Raw genomic sequence first — 19,861 nt, 5'->3', positions numbered from 1 at the left:
TCAGAAAGGCCATTCACCTTTTTGCTAACAAAATGCCCTTCTAGTAATGAGGAATGAACAAAAATGTTATCTATGGTTGTTCTACTGTTCCCTTGCACTCTCTTTGGAAAGAATACAGTTTGCATATGATTATATGAATTAAAGAGGTCTACCAGCATCCTCTTCCTTGCACAATCACTTATACAATTAATATTGAAGTCACCACATATAACTAACTTTTTGTATTTCCTATAAAGTGAACCAAGAACCTCCTCTAGCTTTAGCAAAAATGTTGTGAAATCGGAGTCTGGGGATCTATAAATAACAACAGTTAGAAGTTTAGCTCCGTTAAATTTAACCACACCTGCACAACATTCAAACACCTTTTCAGTGCAGTACTTTGAAACATCAATTGACTCAAATGGGATGCCGTTTTTCACATACATGGCTACTCCCCCACACCGCAAAGAGCTCCTTGAAAAGCTGCCAGCCAACCTGTATCCTGGTAAAGGAAGCCTCTGAATTATCTCCTTATTTAAGAAGTGTTCAGATATACCAATAATTTCTGAGTCAACATCTATAAGCAGTTCACTAACTTTATCTCTAATACCTTGTATATTTTGATGAAATATACTAATTCCCTCATTACTCGGATACCTAAGCTTTGTCAAAAGTGATTCCCTTGTTAGAGAGACTTCCCTTAAGCAGGAATACCTATCAGCTGACTTCAATCGAAAAAAGGTGCAGCTCTAACACCCACTACTGCAGGAATTTTCCCATGAGTGACCCCACCAACCCCACCTATGCTGTCACCTATAAGCTTTGCCAACCTCCCCTTCCCATACCTGTTGAGGTGCAGGCCATGTCTAGTGAAACCCGTCCTGCTGATAGACTCCACCGACACCACTGAAATGTGACCCATGCTTTCTGTCATCAGCGCACCCCCAAGTCTCATGTTATTATGCCTGACGGCTGTATTAAGATGAGGCCGATCGTGACGCTGAAACAGTTCCACGAAATGCACATTCGTGTTGCCAGTCTGAGTGGCTATCTTTTCCAGGTCACCATCTATGTTATACTCCCCATCCCTATCAATACTATTACCAGCCCCACCCACAATCACTACCTGACACTCTTTAGTAAAATCCCTACATAACCCTCCTATGTTAACAGTCACCTGAGCCAACCCTGCATTAGGCTTCACAATGCTGGTGACCTGGTACTCACTCCCCAGCACTTCCTGCAACTGCTGGCCTACACCTCTACCATGAGAACTACCTAACAGCAGAACCTTCTTCTTCCTCTTCGACTTTGCACCTGTTCTAGGCACAGTAACTACTGAGGTCTGCTGCATACTTCCTATATCTACAACTACTAGAGATTCCTCTCCACTAGACTCTGACAGTTGGTCATATCTATTGTAAACACCAATAGTAAAACTATCTGAAAATCTTCTTCTCCTAGCAGATCTCTTGCCAACAGCCAGCTCCCATTCCCCAACCCCCTTCTCCCTCCTCATCCTATCTAGCTCCTCCTGTGCGTTTTTCAACTGCATCTGGAGGGCACTGATCTTACGCTCCTGCTCCTCTATCAACTTACTCTTGCTACATAACCTGCAGTTCCAGGAGAGGATCTCACCAGAATGCCCACTGGCTTCCCCACTGCATTTTATTTCATATGAGGGTGTTTTTTTACTCCACGTGCAACAGCCGACTGAAGTTAGTTCACTATGCCCAGCGTTGTGCCTGCCGCGCAGACCAAAGAAGGTGAGTGGATGAGTTCCATGTCCCATACATGTTATTCTTTTTCATGATAATTTACTGGTAATCATTTTCCTGGATTAGAAAGTTTATCACAAAATTAGTGAGTCTTGTTAATTAGCTCTGTTGAGCAAAATGTAATATAATTGAAAAATATTTAACAGCCCACAAAAAATAACTGGACTCCATCTTACATCATAGTGACAAAAAGAATATCATAATTACATGTTTTCCGAGTTAGTTGCCCTTTTCTCAAATTAAGGCTGCTGCTCAAAAGGAACTCACAAGAAAGAGTACCATTATAAAAGGCCCCAATAAACATACTGTCAAAATAATACAGATGACATTGACAGTTTAACCCAGTTAAATACTTCACTTTACAACAGCACAAAATGACAGCATCTCATCTAAAGCCAAAAGTATCTGATGCAACTCTTCATCACAATGTGTCAATTTCTGTATAATTACTGCAACCTACATCCACCTGAACCTAATTACTGTAGTCACATCTTGACCACCCTCTACAGTTTTTACCATTTGTGTTTCCCTCTATTAATGTATTAACTGGTCCATGAAGCCTCAGGATGTGTCCATTAACTTATTACTTCTTTTAATCAAATTGTGCCTTACTTCTTTCCTTTTCAGTTCAGTTCAGTGCCTTTTCATTAGTTATCCAACCTACCACTTAACCTTCAACAGTCTTCCGAAGGACCACATTTCAATAAGCTAATAATAGATTCTTGTCTTTACAGTTGTTCAGCCACATTTCACTTCCATTCAGCTCTATCATTCAATGTAAATATTTTCAGAAAAATCTCCAAATAAATTAATATTAAATGTTGACAAGTCACTTTTTTTCAGGAGAAGTTATCTAGCTACTGCTAATTTCCATGTTATATCTTCTTTACTATGGACATCATCAGACGTTTTATTGTCCATCTACTAATTTTAGCATCTCATTCTGTAATCTCATCCATCGTCGTCATCTGATTTACTTTGTTGTGTACTATTACCTTTAATTTAGTTTTGTCAATGTTCATGATATGTCTTTTCAAGACACTGCACGTCCTGTTCAACTGATATTCCCAGTCCTTCGCCAACAATGTCTCTGGCAAATCTTTAGCTTCTTATCTCTTCTCACTGAACTTTAGTTCCATTTTCAAAATTCTCCTTTATTTCCTGACTGTTCACTGTACAAACTGCATAATGTGGGAAATAGGCTATGGCACTGTCTCATTCGATTCTCAACTACTATCCACCACAACTTATAATTACAGTCTGTACAAGCTGCACATAACCATTCACTACCTGTATTTTATCTCCCATGACTTCAGACTTTCAGAGAGTGTATTACAGTGAATTTTGACAAAAGCTTTTTTTTAAATCTACATATGCTAGAAGTATAGGTTTTCCCCCTTGTAAACCTATCTTCTGAGAGAACCTGAAGAGTCAGATTTCCACAAGTGTGATTCTTCAGCTTCTCCTGGCATTCTTTATGCCAAAATAGTTCACAGCTGAACTTCCAATGGCAGTGTCCAACCAGCACAATATTTTGTACCACGCTGCCATCATCAGAAGTGCTGATGAACTGACTGATGGGGGATCGATGCCATGCTTTTATCTCCTCCTCCCCTTCCTCTGATCGACTACTCCATCTGCCATCTGTGCCCAACATCCCTAACTCAACTGTTCCTGTCAACCCTGTGTTCCATCCCATGTTCTCGCCCATGTGCACATACTGGCAGCACCTCTGCTGTTCCTCCACCTGCCCCCAGTGTCAGTTCATTGTCCAGTATCTCATTCCTTGACCATTCTAATAGAGAGGTCCCATGCCTTCCTAAGTACATACCCTCAATCATGATTTATCAGCGGTTCCCTTACTTGAATCTCAATAGATTTGTTAATGACACAGTCCCAGAATTTTGACGTCTGTGTCATAACCTTGGTGTAGTTACAGTCCATTCCATAAAATTCCATCATGCAATGTTCTGCAACTGCTGATTTGTTAGGCTGCTGCAATCTGGTATGGCATTGGTGTTCTCAGCAATGATCTTCGACAGTATGCACAGTTTGAGATATGTAAGTCTTACCACATTGGCAGAGTATCTGACAGATCTTTGATTTCCATAGTCCACGGTCATCTTTCACACTACCAAGTAGAGCCTTTTTTTCTGGTGGATGGCAGACCATATTCACTTGGTGTTTCCGAAGAATTTGTCCTATCTTGCCAGATAACACGCCACAAAAAAGAATTAATGCAATGACCACATTGTCCCAAGCATCCTCTTCTGGTTCCACCAGTTGTACAGAAGATGTAGGATGTACAGCTACCCAAGTTTGCCACTTTTTGTATTTATTCTTGCAGAAAACTTCCCTCAGATGCTCAAATTCTTTGTTGATACTGTTGTCAGAGAAAGAGCTATCACTACGTACCAGTGTTTAGAGCTTATTATGCCCCTGGGCAGGGTGGTGGCAGCTATCAGAATGGAAGTATAGGTTGGTGCGTGTCTTCTTCTGGTACACATTGTGGCCCAAAGTACCATCTGCTCTTCTTCTAACCATGATATCCAGAAAGGGGAGCACTCCATCCACCCCGACTTCCATGGTGAATTGGATGATCTAGTGTGTGGAACGGAGATGTGTACAGAACTCATTCAGCTTTTCTCTTCCACATGGCTACATGACTGAAGTGTCATTTACATACCAGAAGAAATAGCTAGGTTTCCACTGTGCTGATTCCAGGGCTTCTTCCTCGAAATATTTCATGAACATATTGACGACAATTGGTGAAAGTGGACTCCCCATGGCTTCTCCTTCCGTCTGCTCATTGTTGGTACTATAAAAAAGGAAGTATGTCAATGTCAAGATGTGCCTAAAAAGGTTGTTCATCTCTGCATCAAATTTCTGGCGAATAAGTTCTAAGGATTCTTGTAAAGGCACTCTGGTAATAAGAGAAGTAACATTTAAAATCACATGGATGTCAGTATCTTTAAGCTTGAAGTTGTTAAGGTGTCCAACAAAACCCACAGAGTTGCGAACATGGTGTGAGCACTTCCCCATATAATGGCTAAGCAAATCTTTTAGGTACTTAGCAAGAGAATATGTCAGAGCACCACTGCTGCTGACAATCAGACCTAAAGGTACCCGATCCTCATGAACCTTCGGCAGTCCATGAAGTCTTGGTGGAACCAATGCTCTCTGTCCCAGATTCTTAATAACCGCATCCAGCAAGCCAGATTTTTTAAGAAGTGCCATGGTCTTCCTCTCCACCCTCTTGATAGAGTCAGTGTCAGTCTTCCCTAGCAGGCCCCACATTTTCTTATGTAATTCTGGTGAGATATGTTACCTGGTAAAATCACAATGTCAGTATCTTCTCTAGGTTCCTTATGGCTGCCCTCTCCTTGCTAGATACGTTCGATCTCACATGTTTTGTTTGTGTGAGAGCATGACAGGTTTCATGGGATACTTCTTCAGCTGCTACCTGTGCAACTCAGATGATGATACCCGTGACAGGTGTAGATTTAGGAATGGGTGCAAAATTCAGTCCTTTCTTAAGCACTGATACCGCATCCTTATCCATTTACTTTTCTGTGAGATTGATGATATTCTTGCAGGAACATCATGAGCTTTCCTCTCAGATATACACCCAAATTTTGATGTTTGGCGGCTGGTGGCCTTTCTTTGTGCAGTCTGCTGTAACCCATATGATACAATTAGTCCCATACCCAAAAACTGAATTGGTTTCCTAGCTGTAGGTGTAATTTGTAAAATTCTTTGCCAGTTGTATCCAGGCACCAGTACGTAATGTGGACCCTCTCACGTACCATGGCTAGGCCAGAACATTTCTTGATTCTTCTGGCTGTCACTGAGTCGAGAGGATGCATTACTTTGGCGAAATTTGGTACTACAAGTTCTTCACACCATCTCATACGAAATGCAAATTCACTCAACAAATGGCTTCTCTGGTTGCACAGTTGTCATGTCTTTTCATGCTGCAATACATTTCCTCCCTGCAGAGGTATATGATGCAATTCACCACCTTCTCCTGATGTACTTCATGTTGAAACAGTTCGTGGGTGAACTGCCGGACATTAAGAGTCCAATGGGCACAATATTTTGTCAAAAGACCATGTTGCCATCATCATCAGGTGTGCTGATGAACTGACTAATGGGGACTGGCACCACACTTTTATCTCCTCTCCTTCTCCCTCTGATCGGCTGCTCCATCGGCCATCCGCACCCAGCATCCCTAGCCCCACTGCTCCTGCCAATCCAGTGTTCTGTACCAGGTCTGCACTCAGATGCATGCACTGGCAGCATCTATGCTGTTCCTCCACCTGCCATCAAAGTCAGTTCCTTGTCTATTATCTCGTTCCTCTCCTTAACAATTCTAATAGCAGGGTCCCACGCCTTGCTAAGTATGTACCCACTATAACAATTTATAAGCAGTTCTCTTACGTGAATGTCGCCATTATGTACATGGAATATTTCGAGGAGGAAGCCCCGGAATCAGCGCAATGGAAAGCTACCCATTTCTTCCAGTATGTCGATCACACTTTCGTCATCTGGCCACCTGGAAAAGAGACGCTGAATAACTTCCTTACACACCTAAATTCCGTACACCAGAACATCAAATTCATCACGGAAGATGAGGTAGATGGAGAGCTCCCCTTTCTGGACGTCCTGGTTAGAAGAAGTGCAGCTGCTGCTTCGGGCCATAGAGTGTATCAGAAGAAAAGGAACACTAACTTATACTTACATTCTGACAGCAGCCATTGCAATCATTCATTTATTCATTCATTTTTATGGTGTGTTATCTGGCAAGAAAGGATGAATTCTTCAGAAACACAAAGTGAAGACAGAATGCTGCCCACCAGAAAAAAAAAAGAAAAAAAAAACACCTCTACTTGATAGTGTGAAAGATGACCTTAGAGTATGGAAATCCAAGATCTGTAACCTACCCTGCTAATGTGGTAATACTTACATAGGTCAGATGGTGTTTAATGTCGAAGATTGTTGCCGAGAACACCAATGGCATACCAAATTGCAGCAGCCCAAGAAATTGGCAGTTGCATAACATCGCCTGATGGAATTTCATGGAATGGACTATAACCACACCAAGGTTCTGACACAGACATTCAAATTCCTGGACTGTGTTATTAAGGAATCTATTGAGATTCAAGTAAGGGAACCACTGATAAATCATGATTGCAGGTATGTACTTAGGCAGTCATGAGACCTCTCTATTAGAACAATCAAGAAGAGAAAGAAGATACTAAACAATGAATTGACACTGGGAGCAGGAGGAGGAAGAACAGAGGTGCCACCAGTGTGCGCACCTGGGCGAGAACCTAGCATAGGGCACAGGGTCAGTGGGAGCAGTCGAGCAAGGGATGCTGGGGGCGGACAGCCAACAGAGTGGCCAATCAGAGGGAGAGGGAGAGGGAGAGGGAGAGGGAGAGGGAGAGGGAGAGGGAGAGGGAGAGGGAGAGGGAGAGGGAGAGGGAGAGGGAGAGGGAGAGGGAGAGGGAGAGGGAGAGGGAGAGGGAGAGGGAGAGGGAGAGGGAGAGGGAGAGGGAGAGGGAGAGGGAGAGGGAGAGGGAGAGGGAGAGGGAGAGGGAGAGGGAGAGGGAGAGGGAGAGGGAGAGGGAGAGGGAGAGGGAGAGGGAGAGGGAGAGGGAGAGGGAGAGGGAGAGGGAGAGGGAAAGGGAGAGGGAAAGGGAGAGGGAAAGGGAGAGGGAAAGGGAGAGGGAAAGGGAGAGGGAAAGGGAGAGGGAAAGGGAGAGGGAAAGGGAGAGGGAAAGGGAGAGGGAAAGGGAGAGGGAAAGGGAGAGAAGATAAAAGAGTGGCGCCGACCCATCATCAGTCAGTTCATCAGCACACCTGATGATGGAAATGTGGTTGTTTGCTGAAATATTGTGCTGTTGGAGATGGATGAACTATTTCGACATTTCCTCAAGTGTTTCTTCACATCTATGGAACCCAAAGTGGTGCTTCTCCAGGTCAGCTTCTAGGAGATGTTTGATCCTTCTGTAAATAATGTACATTAGTATTTAGTAGCCATGTCTAAAAACACTGGTGGCTCAGTAATATTCGTACCGGTCTTCTTTTAATGGGAATTATTAGTCTACTTACAGTCTAAAACATGTTTTCTATCTCCTCTGCACTGCGCACCAGGCGAACCAATTTCCTTATGATTGGTTTTTCCAATGATCTTCAGAACATAGAGGTAATGTTGGCTACTTCACATGCCTTGTTCAGACTTAGGTATGAGATAGTTTTGAGAAACAATTTTCGCAGTAGCACACCCAGTTGCGAAAGCACACCCAGTCTCATCTTTATCCACTTCCTCTCACCTTTTCGCAAAATTGTGTCCTGCTTTCTTTGCTTTCTATAACTCTTCTATACATTCCTTCGGAGTTTCTGCCTTTGCCCCTGAAAGAGAGGAGTAATAGTCCCACAAGGTATGCAGGACAACTTCTGTTAAGTTTGGAAGTTAGGAGATGAGATGCTGGCTGAAGTAAAATTATGTGGTCAGCTCATGAATCATGCTTGGATATCTCAGTCAGAAGAACATTTGCCTGCAAAGGACAAAGATCCCAGTTCTGGTCCAACACAAACTTTTAATCAGCAACAAACTTATCATCCAACAGAAAGTTTCTAATTAACAGACACTCCATTGCAGAGGGAAAATCATTCTGAAGATAAAGGGTGTTGACAAAGAGCAAACATTTAATACCAGCTTAAGGAAGAATAGGAATACTGAGTCTAAACCTTGTTTTGAGGCCTGCAAGAAAATTATTAATTAAATGTGAGGACAAGTTGGATAGACAAGAACTAGAACTGCAAAAATTATTCATTACTAGGGAGCTAAAATATTATCTAGAGAACTGAAGGAATCAAAGAATAGTGGATTAAAATCATGCAAGGAATGAGTCCTAATTTAGAAAGATCTCATTCTCAATCTAAGTAAGATTATACTTTCACATACTCTCCATTCAATTTCTTCAAATAAGACTTTTAAACTAAATTTAATAATAAATAATAAAACATGTTAAACCTTTAGTGCATTGGTCCCTGCATACTGTTTACTGATGATATCACCATTATTAGCCCATAAAAGCTGAAATGTATTTCGTATATTAGATGGTATTCTTCCCTCTGGAGCAATCAAGCCTAATTTGGTAAACTGAATTTCCATAACAGCTTTTGCAATGGCAGTCTGGAAAATAAAAGGAAACTGTCATGTGTACAAATGAGGAATGAAGCACATACCATAATTATTCAATTATATTGTCTAACGAACCTGCACAACATTTGTCCTATCAAGGCAATCAATGCAGTTAACCCTGAACACACCTTTCTGACTGCATATCAATCCCTCTCGATCTCTCCAGCAGTAGCTCATATCTTTTATAACATCAACAATATTTTCAATCAGAATGGAAACATTTTCAAAACGCATTCCACGGCTGAAAATAAACAAGAAAGTTTAACAGCACACTGAAATTTGTTTGATTAATATTGAAACATATTAATTTTCTCTAAACAGAAATCATTCTTTTTCCTGGTAAACAGAAGGAGTTACTTTAAAGCACTTTACTCAACATTCTAACTCACTCACATTTTTCCCTTCAAAAACAGTATCAGTTTTTGTGGACTGCATTAAAAGTAGAGATGAATTGTAGAAAAACAGAGAGAGAGAGAGAGAGAGAGAGAGAGAGAGAGAGAGAGAGAGAGAGAGAGAGAGAGAAACCAGAAATTGCTTACTACAAAGAAAGTTTGAAACAAGAAAGAAAAAAAAAGCACTGAAGGAAACAGTCTTCAGCATAGGAAAAAAGTAAGAAAAGGAGGTAATAGGAGGAGGAGGAGGAGGAGGAGAAGGAGGAGGAGGAGGAGGAGTAAGAAAGTACAAAGAATAAAATTTGAGGAAAGACAGTACAGAGTCCGATAAAATATAATTGAGACTGCTTGCATTGCTAAGGAACCATTTGTCATAGTACGTTAATATTTTTTCCTTCAACTATTCCCTTATAATGTGCCAAGTTTCCTCAAAATGGATCAACTCACGGACAGTGATGAAACATTAACTACAGACATATTCTTAAGTTCAAGCACAAAATTTCATATAATAGGCTGGGCACAAAATAAACCAAACTGATGCTGCAAACTTACTTATTTACCATAAAAAATTTAATGAATGGGGTCACCTTCAAAGTAGGATCACATTGAGTTTACATGTGTCTGTAATCTTTCCTTTTACTATCAAAAACATATTTTAATCTCTTTTACTGTGAGACCCCAGAAAGGAGCTCAGCTGTTTCTGGCTACCAGAGGAATAAAAAAACCTGTCAATAGTAAATTGCTTGTTGATTGGCACTGAATTCATCATGTTTGATGAAAATTTGTGCAGCTTAAGGACAGTTCATGGTTTTAAAAATGCACTAATATGCCCTAACACATAGTGTCTTAGTAATGTCAGCAGCCTCATTGCTTGTATGTGGATATATGTACGCCTCTCCGTGTACGTACTTTATACTTCTCGTTTCACTTATTCACATATTGTAGGTAATAAATTGAAAGAACATGCAATATAAGAACAATAGGTCAAAGTTTAAAGAATCACAAAAAAACATCTGTCCTTCCAATACACTACTGATGCAAAATTTATATACAAGAAACCTTGTAGCGTCTGTTGCAGTGCTTAAATATTTTGACTAATGGTTTATCAGCCCCTAAATTACAATGAGAGTGTTAACTATTCAAAATGTACCATACTTCACAAACCAAGTCAAACTCGTGAAGTTTTTGGATAATACCACATATTGTCCTCATCCGAGAGACCATTTCTGAGATCATGCAATCGAGAGATTTTACAAGTGAAATAGTTTTCTGCTACGACCATTCTTAGAAGAACTGTTCATGTGTATAACCATCTTCTTGTACCCTGCCAAAGTTGAAGAAGGGGAGTAGTGGTCAATATTGATAGCCCCAGTACTGACATTTACTTGATCTGTCAGCAGTCTGTTTTAGAGTGCTGTTGAGCATTCCATCTAGTTTATGGAAAAGTACCTCTTCAAAAATCCTGGGAAAATATATTTAGCAACACCACAGAAAACAGACCAAAAACAGATAAATGAAATGTTTACATTACTGTCCTCAATTTACTACAAGGTAAGGATATACACAAAAGGAATTTCATGGAGATGCACACACAATGAAATAAAACAACACTTGTTCTTTAACAATATATCGCATATAGGTGGCACAGGAAACAAGATGCATGTGCCTGAGTATGTATGTGGACAACACATGGATGTCGGTTAATGTGCAGCAAACAATAATAAGCTTTTATTATTATTTATCCATTTATTTATTTATTTATTTATTTATTTATTTATTTATTTATTTATTTATTTATGTAGGGGAGTGGAGCTGGAGGTAGGAAGAAACCATCTGAAATCTACAACACGATTAAGGTTCACTACAGAGGCAGTTGTTTAATACAGCTCCAAAATGATGACACCAAGCCAGAATGAACAGCAGTGAGGAATTGTGCGTGCAAATTAAGACAACAGAACAGCAACTGTATCAATAAACCCATGACAACACGTGGATCATTGTCTATATCAGAATGGGATATCCAGGATGGAATAATGACAATATTATGAGAAGGACAGATTGCTACTCACCATACGCTAGAGATGTTGAGTCGCAGATAGGTACAACAGAAAGTCTGTTTAACGAGTAAGCTTTTGGCCAAAAGGCCTTCTTCTGAATTAAACAACATGTGCCAGACTCTGGCCTTCGCAGTGTGTGTGTGTGTGTGTGTGTGTGTGTGTGTGTGTGTGTGTGTGTGTGTGTGTGTGAGAGAGTGTGTGTGAGTGTGTGTGTGTGTGTGTAATTTGGAAGGAGGTCTTTTGGCCAAAGTCGTACTTGTTTAACAGTCTTCTTGTTGTGCCTATCTGAGACTCAGCATCTCAGCTATAGAGTGAGTAGCAATCTATCCTTTTCATAATACTTTCATTGTCTAGATTACTTTATATAAATGTATGTTGTCCCCCGCTTGTGGTCTCGCAATAGCGTTCTCACTTCCTGAGCACAGTGTCCTGGGTTCGATTCCCAGCGGGGTCAGGGATTTTCACCTGCACCAAGATCACTGGCTGCTGTTGTCTCGTCTTCGTCATCATTCATCCCCATTACGTTTGGAGGAAGGCAACTGCAAACCACCTCCATTCAGACCTTGCCTAGTACAGCAGTGCAGGTCTCCCGCATCGTTCCCCTACGCTCTGTCAAGAAGCATGGGACTTCATTTCCATTTCCAATATGTATGTTACGAGAGATACAGTTACTCTGAGAAAAGCTACTGTTACTACTTCTACATTACTCATCTCCTGTTTTCATCTAATATAGGGTGAGCTCAAAAGAACTTGATGCTTCCAGAAATTCATACAAATGAAACAGTACAACTTATTCGTTTCAAACTTAACCTGTTGATCGGGTGTATCTGCAAGGGTTTTTTTCCCCTTTCTTTTTAATGTAGAGGCACAATTCTTTTACTGCATACTGCTGCCGCCAGTGTGTGCTAGTGTAGGTAATAGCAAACATCACCATAGTAGTAGACCTCAGATGTCCTTCAGTCATCACAAAGTGTGTCACAAACTGCTGTTTTATGAGTATCTCGTACATAATTTCACCACAAGCCAGCCACAAATAAGTCACCAGGTCGAAATGGGATCCCAGTTCAGTTTTACAAAGAGTACTCTACAGCACTGGTACCTTACTCTGCTTTTATTTGTCACAAATGTCTCGCCCAGTAAAAAGTCCCAAGAGACTGGAAAAAGGTACAGGTAAGTTTTGTATATAAGAAGGGTACAAGAACCGATCCACAAAATTACAGACCAATACCCTTAACATTGGTTTTCTGCACAATTCTAGAAAATATTCTGAGTTAGAATATAACAAATTTCCTAGTGATTGAAAAGCTTACATCCACAAATCAGCTTGGTTTTAGAAAGTATTGCTCATGTGAAACTCAGCCTGCCCTTTTCTCACAAGATATACTGAAAACTAAGGATGAAGGGCAACAGGCAGATTCCATATTCCTTGAGTTCTGAAAAGTGTTTGACACAGTACCCCATGGCAGACTGTTAAAAGAGGTATGAGCATACGGAATAGGTTCCCAAGTAAGTGAGTCACTTTAAGACTTCATAAGTAATAGAACCCAGAATGTTGTCCTTGATGGGAGTAACTGTTCATTGAGAAAAGAGTATCATCAGGAGTGTCCCAGGAAAGTGCGATGGGACTGTTATTATGTTCTATATATATAAATGATCTGGCAAACAGGGTGAGCAGCCTGCTGATGATGCTGTGGGGTATAGGAAGGTGACGAAGATGAGTAATTGTAGGATGATGCAAGATGACTTAGACAAAATTTATAATTTATGTGATGAATGGCAGCTGGTTCTAACTGTAGAAAAATGTCAATTAATACAGATGAATAGGAAAAACAAACCTGTAATGTTCACATACAGCATTGATATGTCCAACTTGACACAGTCACATTATTTAAATATCTGGGTGTAGCATTGCAAAGCTATAGGAAAGGGAATGAGTATGCGAGGAGTGTGGTTGGGAAGGTGAAGGGCTGACTTTGGTTTATTGGGAGAATTTTAGGAATGAGTTCTTCATTTGTAAAGGAGACTACATATAGAATGCTAGTGCAGCCTATTTTGAGTAATGCTCCTGTGTCTGGGATTCACACCACATTGGATTAAAGGACGACATTGAAGTAATTTGGAGGTACTACATTTGTTATCAGTAGGTTTGGACAACGTGCAAGTATTATGGCGATGCTTTGGGAACTCAAATGGGAATCCCTGGAGGGAAGGTGATGTTCTTTTCAAGGAACACTAATGAGAAAATTTATAGAACAGGCATTTGAAACTGACTGCAGAGTGATGCTGCAGTCACCAACATACATTTTGCATAAAGGTATTCATATTTCTGAGTCCAAGTTTTCCAATGAATTGCAGAAGCAAATACTGAGACATTGTGTTACTTTGTTATAAAATATTTCAGGGTTTCCAGTTTACTGCCTGATGTTGACTGGCAACCTATCACAGGGTACCCTCCACCATTTAGCATACAGTGGCTTGCAGAGTACGTATGTAGATGAAGATGTACATATGCTTGGTAATAGCAGTTTGAACAGAAGGGTTGTATTTGCAGAGGGAAAAATTCTAGGCAGCGTCCTGTGTCAGAGCATAATGTTTATCACATTCGAGCAGCATTACAGCAAAGCCCACAGAAATCAACATGTCGAGTAAGTCTTGAGCTTCAGATGCCACCAACAACCATTTCTAAAGTACTGCATAAACAATTATGCTTGAAATTGGACAGACTGCAGTTGATTTCGGCATTTACCCCAAGAGATTACGCTGCACGACTAACTTCTGCACCGAGATGTGGGCAAGGACTGACAATGATAGCAGCATGTCAAAGAGATTAATTTTCAGTGACGAAACAACATTTAAAACTAATGGCAAGGTTACTCAGTACAATGTTCATTCTTTGCTAACAGAAAATGTTCATTTCTCCCTGTAACACGAACAATATTTGTCAGAGTTTGATGTGTTCTGTGGAACATTGAGGGAGAAGATTTACAACCCCTTCTTTTTCATCAGGAAAACCATCACAGGCATTGGCTACCTCAGTATTCTTTCTTTGTGGCTTCTGCCTCGATTGCAAGAATATTCTAACATCATTATCTAGTAAAAATATACTGCACCTCCTCTCTTCCACTTGGCTGTATGATAACACCTAAACACATCTACCTGGTGGATGGCTCAACCGTGCAGGTACTGATAAAGTGTGGTGCACATGGCCACCACGATCACCAGACTTAACTCCATAATGGTGTATATGTGGACTAAGAAAAAAAATTACCGGATTTCCTGATTAAAAATACAAGTTCTCCCCAGTGAATATACACTTTTTCCATGTTAAATGACAATATACCTTCATCAATCCTTTGAATGGTTAAGATTTTATACATCGGCCTAGAACTTTCTGGTGCTTTAAAAACGAACCCGGTAAATAAAAATCTTTGACATGCTGCAGCATGCACACTGCAATTTTCATATTACAAAAGTATAAATCAGAATTCCACGAAACACAGCACATTGGTTTCCGAAGTATTGAAATCGAGATTGAGTTGCACTTTTGTAAGCCAATCATGGCTCATTTCATGTGATCTAGCTAGCGGGTGAACACAGATGTTCAGTGCATAGGACACGTGATGTAGTCAGTCTACAGCAATATCACTGTTAAGTAGTGTGGACACATACATAGGGAAAGCTGATAGTGGAAATTAATATACATAGTGCAGCAAGAAGAAAAGTTAAGCTTTCACATACAGTATTGGTGTTTTTTTTTTTTTTTTTTTTTTTTTGTGCGGGTCACACTTTAAGATACATCACACATATGTGCCAATAAAACTTTAAACAACAACATAAATGGCTGGTCCTCTGAGCTTGAAATTCTTCTAACTTGCTAGTTCTCAAAAAAGAGTGAAGTTTGAAATGAGAGTCAAACGCTATGTGGTTCAAGAAAGTGGTTCAAAAGCAGCAGCACACACACAAGTGCACTATGAACATTTAATATATCAGACACACTGTTTTTATCAAAATCAGAGTATGGTGAACTTATTCACTTCTTAAATGTTTCCAACAATTATTACAGGGAAACTACGAGTGTAAAAATTTTCAACTGATTTGTGTGCCATTTTATTGAAATATAATAACACGAGTTTTGTTTTAATTGATGAAATGACACTTCAGCAATTCCGTGACCTTGTCCCCATATGACTGTGCAGACTTCAGACGTCTATCAACTTTTGGTATTAATGTTCCAGTATATGATACATGTGATGTTTTTGTAAGATTATGTGCTAATAAATTTTAATCAACTTTAGAAAAGTGATTACTTACAAAAAAGACAGGGTCAAGTTTAGCTATAAATCTACAATTGAACTTCATGTTACCTCAAATAGTGATTTTAATATTTGTAGAAAATAAAAAGAGAGAGATGCAAGTGCAAGTTTGAGGTGGAATGCACGTGGTCTAATGCCTACATTGAGCAAGGTATGTGGGTTGACTGGAACCTCGATTGTTCTGTTTGATGCCACAGGCACACATAAATGGTAAGTACCATTTCACCTCAGAGGAGTTCACGATCTGTGTAAACTTTGTAGGTTGATGACTACAAAGCCTTAGTTGACCATTATATTACTTCCTTTCAGTTTCTCTCCTCCTATTTTCATGTCTTCTTTAAATTATCATTTCATTCACTATCTTATATGAAATGATTAAATAACTGGGCCCCAACTAAAGCTCCAGTAACAGCACAGCTGTTGCGCACTCTCTTTCGTAAGTGTCACTAAAAGACTATGCAGACAATAGATTGTAATAAATAGCAGTAATTCACGCGCCTTTTGCAATGACATTAATTTGTCATGGTCAGCTTGGAGACAACTACGAAGTAGGGAGAAATGAAATGTCTACCTAAATGTTGAACACACAAACAGCCACTCAGTACAAACGTAGATATGTATCTCACAGGTGTTCCTTAGTGTAAACAGTCTGCAGAACACTTACATTTACAATAAGTATTTGGACAAACAGGTAGTGAGATACAGATAGTTAATGTTACTATAAAACCAGAGAAAAGATACAATCTGACTTTATGGTGCTGGATGTTAACCTTTTCACATTGAAGAGGGGAATGGTAGGAGGAGTGGATAGTACCCTTATATAGTAGTTGAATGACTAGGGCAATGAAGAGCCACAGTAGCACAATATGCTTGCAACAAGAAAAACTATGCTTTGATCATGCTGAGTGGAGCACAGAGGAGTATACTTAGAGAGACAGCATCTGAGGAAGCTCAAGAATCAGGTATGGACCCTTAAAAAAGTAAGAGTAAATTAACTCAAAACATAAAAGAAAAGAGGTGTATAATAATAAGCCGGGGGAATAGCCTTATATATAAATATATTGTTTAATGCATAGGACAGGTGTAACAAGGAAGAGCTAAACCGAAATGGAGGAAAATGGACTAATGTGTAGGAACACTATCACTGTGAAAATTGAATAGTTGTTAGGAAGCAGACTACTGAGGAAAGTGATGTACTTGATAGTGTTTACAGAAGCAGAATATTGTTGGTTTTAAGGTTTATTCCAAAGGTGGAAAATAGAGGACCCTACCTAACCTGTAGTGCCAGTACTGGGTTAAAAAACTAATAATAAGGATGGAGTTGCCTGAGAAGTGTGTGCCACTCCTCATGTAGGTAATAATGGAACAAATCTGTTAGTATAATTATTAAACTCGTAATTTAATAATAATTTTTCAGACAAGTAGTGAAGTATACAACATTCTTTTGTTTCATTAGTAAATACTTTGGACCAAATTGCAGACAGTTAGTAAAAAGCAACTGGAGTTTTCATATCAAATCAAGGCATTATTGCTTGTTCATAAGAAAATGCCAAATAGTGCAGAAACAAATATAAGTGACAATCTGAGCAGTTTACTGTGGCACTTGGAAAACCATTTCAAAGTATACCAAATTAACAATTCCAGCTAGCTAGCAACAAGAAAGAGCTGCCTTGAAGCAAATATATAAAGGAAACAATGAATACTTGTGCTAGTAGAAAAGTTAGTTACATTCTCCATTTAGCTCCCTGTTATTTTTCTCTAATATGCAGGTTATTCAGAGTGGTATAGATACATAAATAATGACCTTAAAAGGAATGAATCAATACAAAATTTAAACTCTCTACAGACTAAAACAATTTTTTAACATCAATATTCAATGCATTACAAAATATTTTTCTAATTTTCTACAATAAATATATTTGTTTTAGCTGTACACAAAACTTTAAGTTTGTAAAAGTTGACATACTACCCGCTGGCATCTTTCTTGGGTTCTACATCCAACATTTAATGACTTTTCAAACCTTTCACAAGGCCAGGTTCGTTGGTTGGTTTACAAGAGAGGGGGGATGGGGCAGGGGGGGGGGGGGGGACACCAAACTGCTAGGTCATCGATCCCTCGTTCCAATTAAAATAATTCCACAAGGGTGGGAGTAAAATAACTGAGACATACAGAACACAGCTAGGAAAAAGGAGAAAACCACAAGACAGACAGAAGGGCAACAAACAATAAAATGGAAAAAAATCAGACAAGAAAACCACAGAGACACGCAAGAAACATGTAGAAGAGATCAAAACAAGAGAGCAGATTACCATGGCTGGCTGACCATGGGAATAAAAAGGAGAAGCCAGCCACCCTAATAGCACAAGGGTGGAGGACACAGAGGGACAAAGGACATGTGCTAAAACTTAGATCAAATGATAAAAAACACCCTCACGAATAAAACGTAAAACTAAACCTGCTGTTGCAGCATTGTTGCCCTACACTGAAGGTAGGGTACTGGGAAAGTTAGAAATAGGCAGTCCAGCAACAGGTGGACAACCGTCATTTGTGAACCACAGTGACACCGAGGTGGGACCTCGCAACAGAGAAGGTAACCATGCATTAGCCACATATGGCCAATGCGAAGCCAGCAGAGGACAACTGATTCCCTGTGAGAGGACCGCATGGAAGACTTCCACGCATTCGTAGTCTCCTTGGGGGGTAACTTGCAGTTTGTTGTGCTTACCGTTATGCCATTCTGTTTCCCAAAGCCAAAAATCCCTGCGGCGTAAGACAGAACACAGGTCAGTTTCGGAGATGCCCATCTCCAGAAGTGGTTTCTGTGTAGCCTATTTGGCCAGCCTGTCAGCAAGTTCATTGCCTGGGATTTCAAGATTGTCCTGGGGTCCACATAAACACCACTGAACAATGGGACTGTTCCAGGGCATAGATCGGCTCCTGAATGGATGCTACCAAAGGATGCCAGGGTAGCACTGGTCGATAGCTTGTAGGCTGCTCAAGGAGTCAGTACACAGGAGAAATGACTCGCCAGGGCAAGAGCAGATGTGCTCAAGTGAACGGGATATGGCCGCCAGCTCTGCAGAGAAAACACTGCAGCCATCGGGCAAGGAGTGCTGTTCAACATGTCCTCCATGAACGTACGCAAAGCATACATGGCCATCAGCCATTGAGCTGTTGGTGTAAACCACTTCATGGCCCCTGTACATGTCGAGAATTGAGAAGAAGTTATAGCGGAGAGTCGCAGAGTTAACAAAGTCCTTAGGGCAATGCGAGACGTCCCAAAGAATCAGTGGCCTAAGTGTACAGCATGGAGGTGTACGTGAATGGACCTTGAGGAGAGGGGGTAACGGGAAGGACTCCAGTTCAGACAGAAGCCACCAGACACAAACCCAAATCGTAAACCCTGACCTAAGCCGCCGATGCAGGAGATGAACCACTATGGTTGGGAAAAGCAGACAGTAATTTGGATGCACAGGAGAACTACGAATGTGTACAATGTAATTGGCGAGCAGCTGTGCACACCTAACCTTCAATGGAGGGACTCCGGCCTCCACCAGGACACTGATCACCGGACTCATTCTAAAAGCTCCCATCGCTAGGTGAATGCCACAGTGGTGCACTAGATCGAGTAAACACAATGCTAAGGGCACTGCCAAACCATAAACCAGATTCCCATAGTCAAGGCAGGATTGAACAAGGGCTCTGTAGAGCTGCAGCAGCGTAGCGCAATCTGCTGCCCAGTTGGTGTTGCTCAAGCAATGGAGCACATTGAGATGCTGACAGCACCACAGCTTAAGCAGACAAAAGTGAGGTAGCCAAGTCAATCAGGCACCAAAAACCAGTCCTAAGAATTGATATGTCTCCACCACAGTGAATGGATCATCATTAAGGTAAAGTTCTGGTTCTGGATGAACGTTGTGACGCCGACAGAAACGCATGATACACAACTTTGGGGCTGAAAACTGGAAGCCATAGGCAAAGAGCCCATGACTGCACCTTGTGAATGGCTCCCTCTAGGCGCCGCTCAACAATTCCAGTAGTGGAGCAGCAGTACAAAATGCGAAAGTCATCTGCATACAGAGAAGGTGAGACCGATGGCCTGCTAGACCTTTAATAGCCACTAAAAAT

General features: G+C 40.6%; 1 protein-coding gene across 1 annotated transcript in view; it reads right to left on the bottom strand.

Annotated features, from left to right (window-relative positions):
• Positions 1-19,861, bottom strand: part of LOC124787735 (phosphatidylinositide phosphatase SAC2) — a 391,111-nt gene that overhangs the window by 252,826 nt on the left and 118,424 nt on the right. The window contains exons 7-8 of the mRNA XM_047254587.1: positions 9,046-9,211; positions 8,800-8,961 (exon numbers count right to left, since the gene is read on the bottom strand). Coding sequence (XP_047110543.1) covers positions 8,800-8,961; positions 9,046-9,211 — 328 coding nt within the window. The remainder of the gene's footprint in view (positions 1-8,799; positions 8,962-9,045; positions 9,212-19,861) is intronic.

This window comes from Schistocerca piceifrons, chromosome 3, assembly GCF_021461385.2.
Source record: "Schistocerca piceifrons isolate TAMUIC-IGC-003096 chromosome 3, iqSchPice1.1, whole genome shotgun sequence".
Lineage (NCBI taxonomy): Eukaryota > Metazoa > Arthropoda > Insecta > Orthoptera > Acrididae > Schistocerca > Schistocerca piceifrons.
This window is presented reverse-complemented; position numbering and strand designations above follow the sequence as displayed.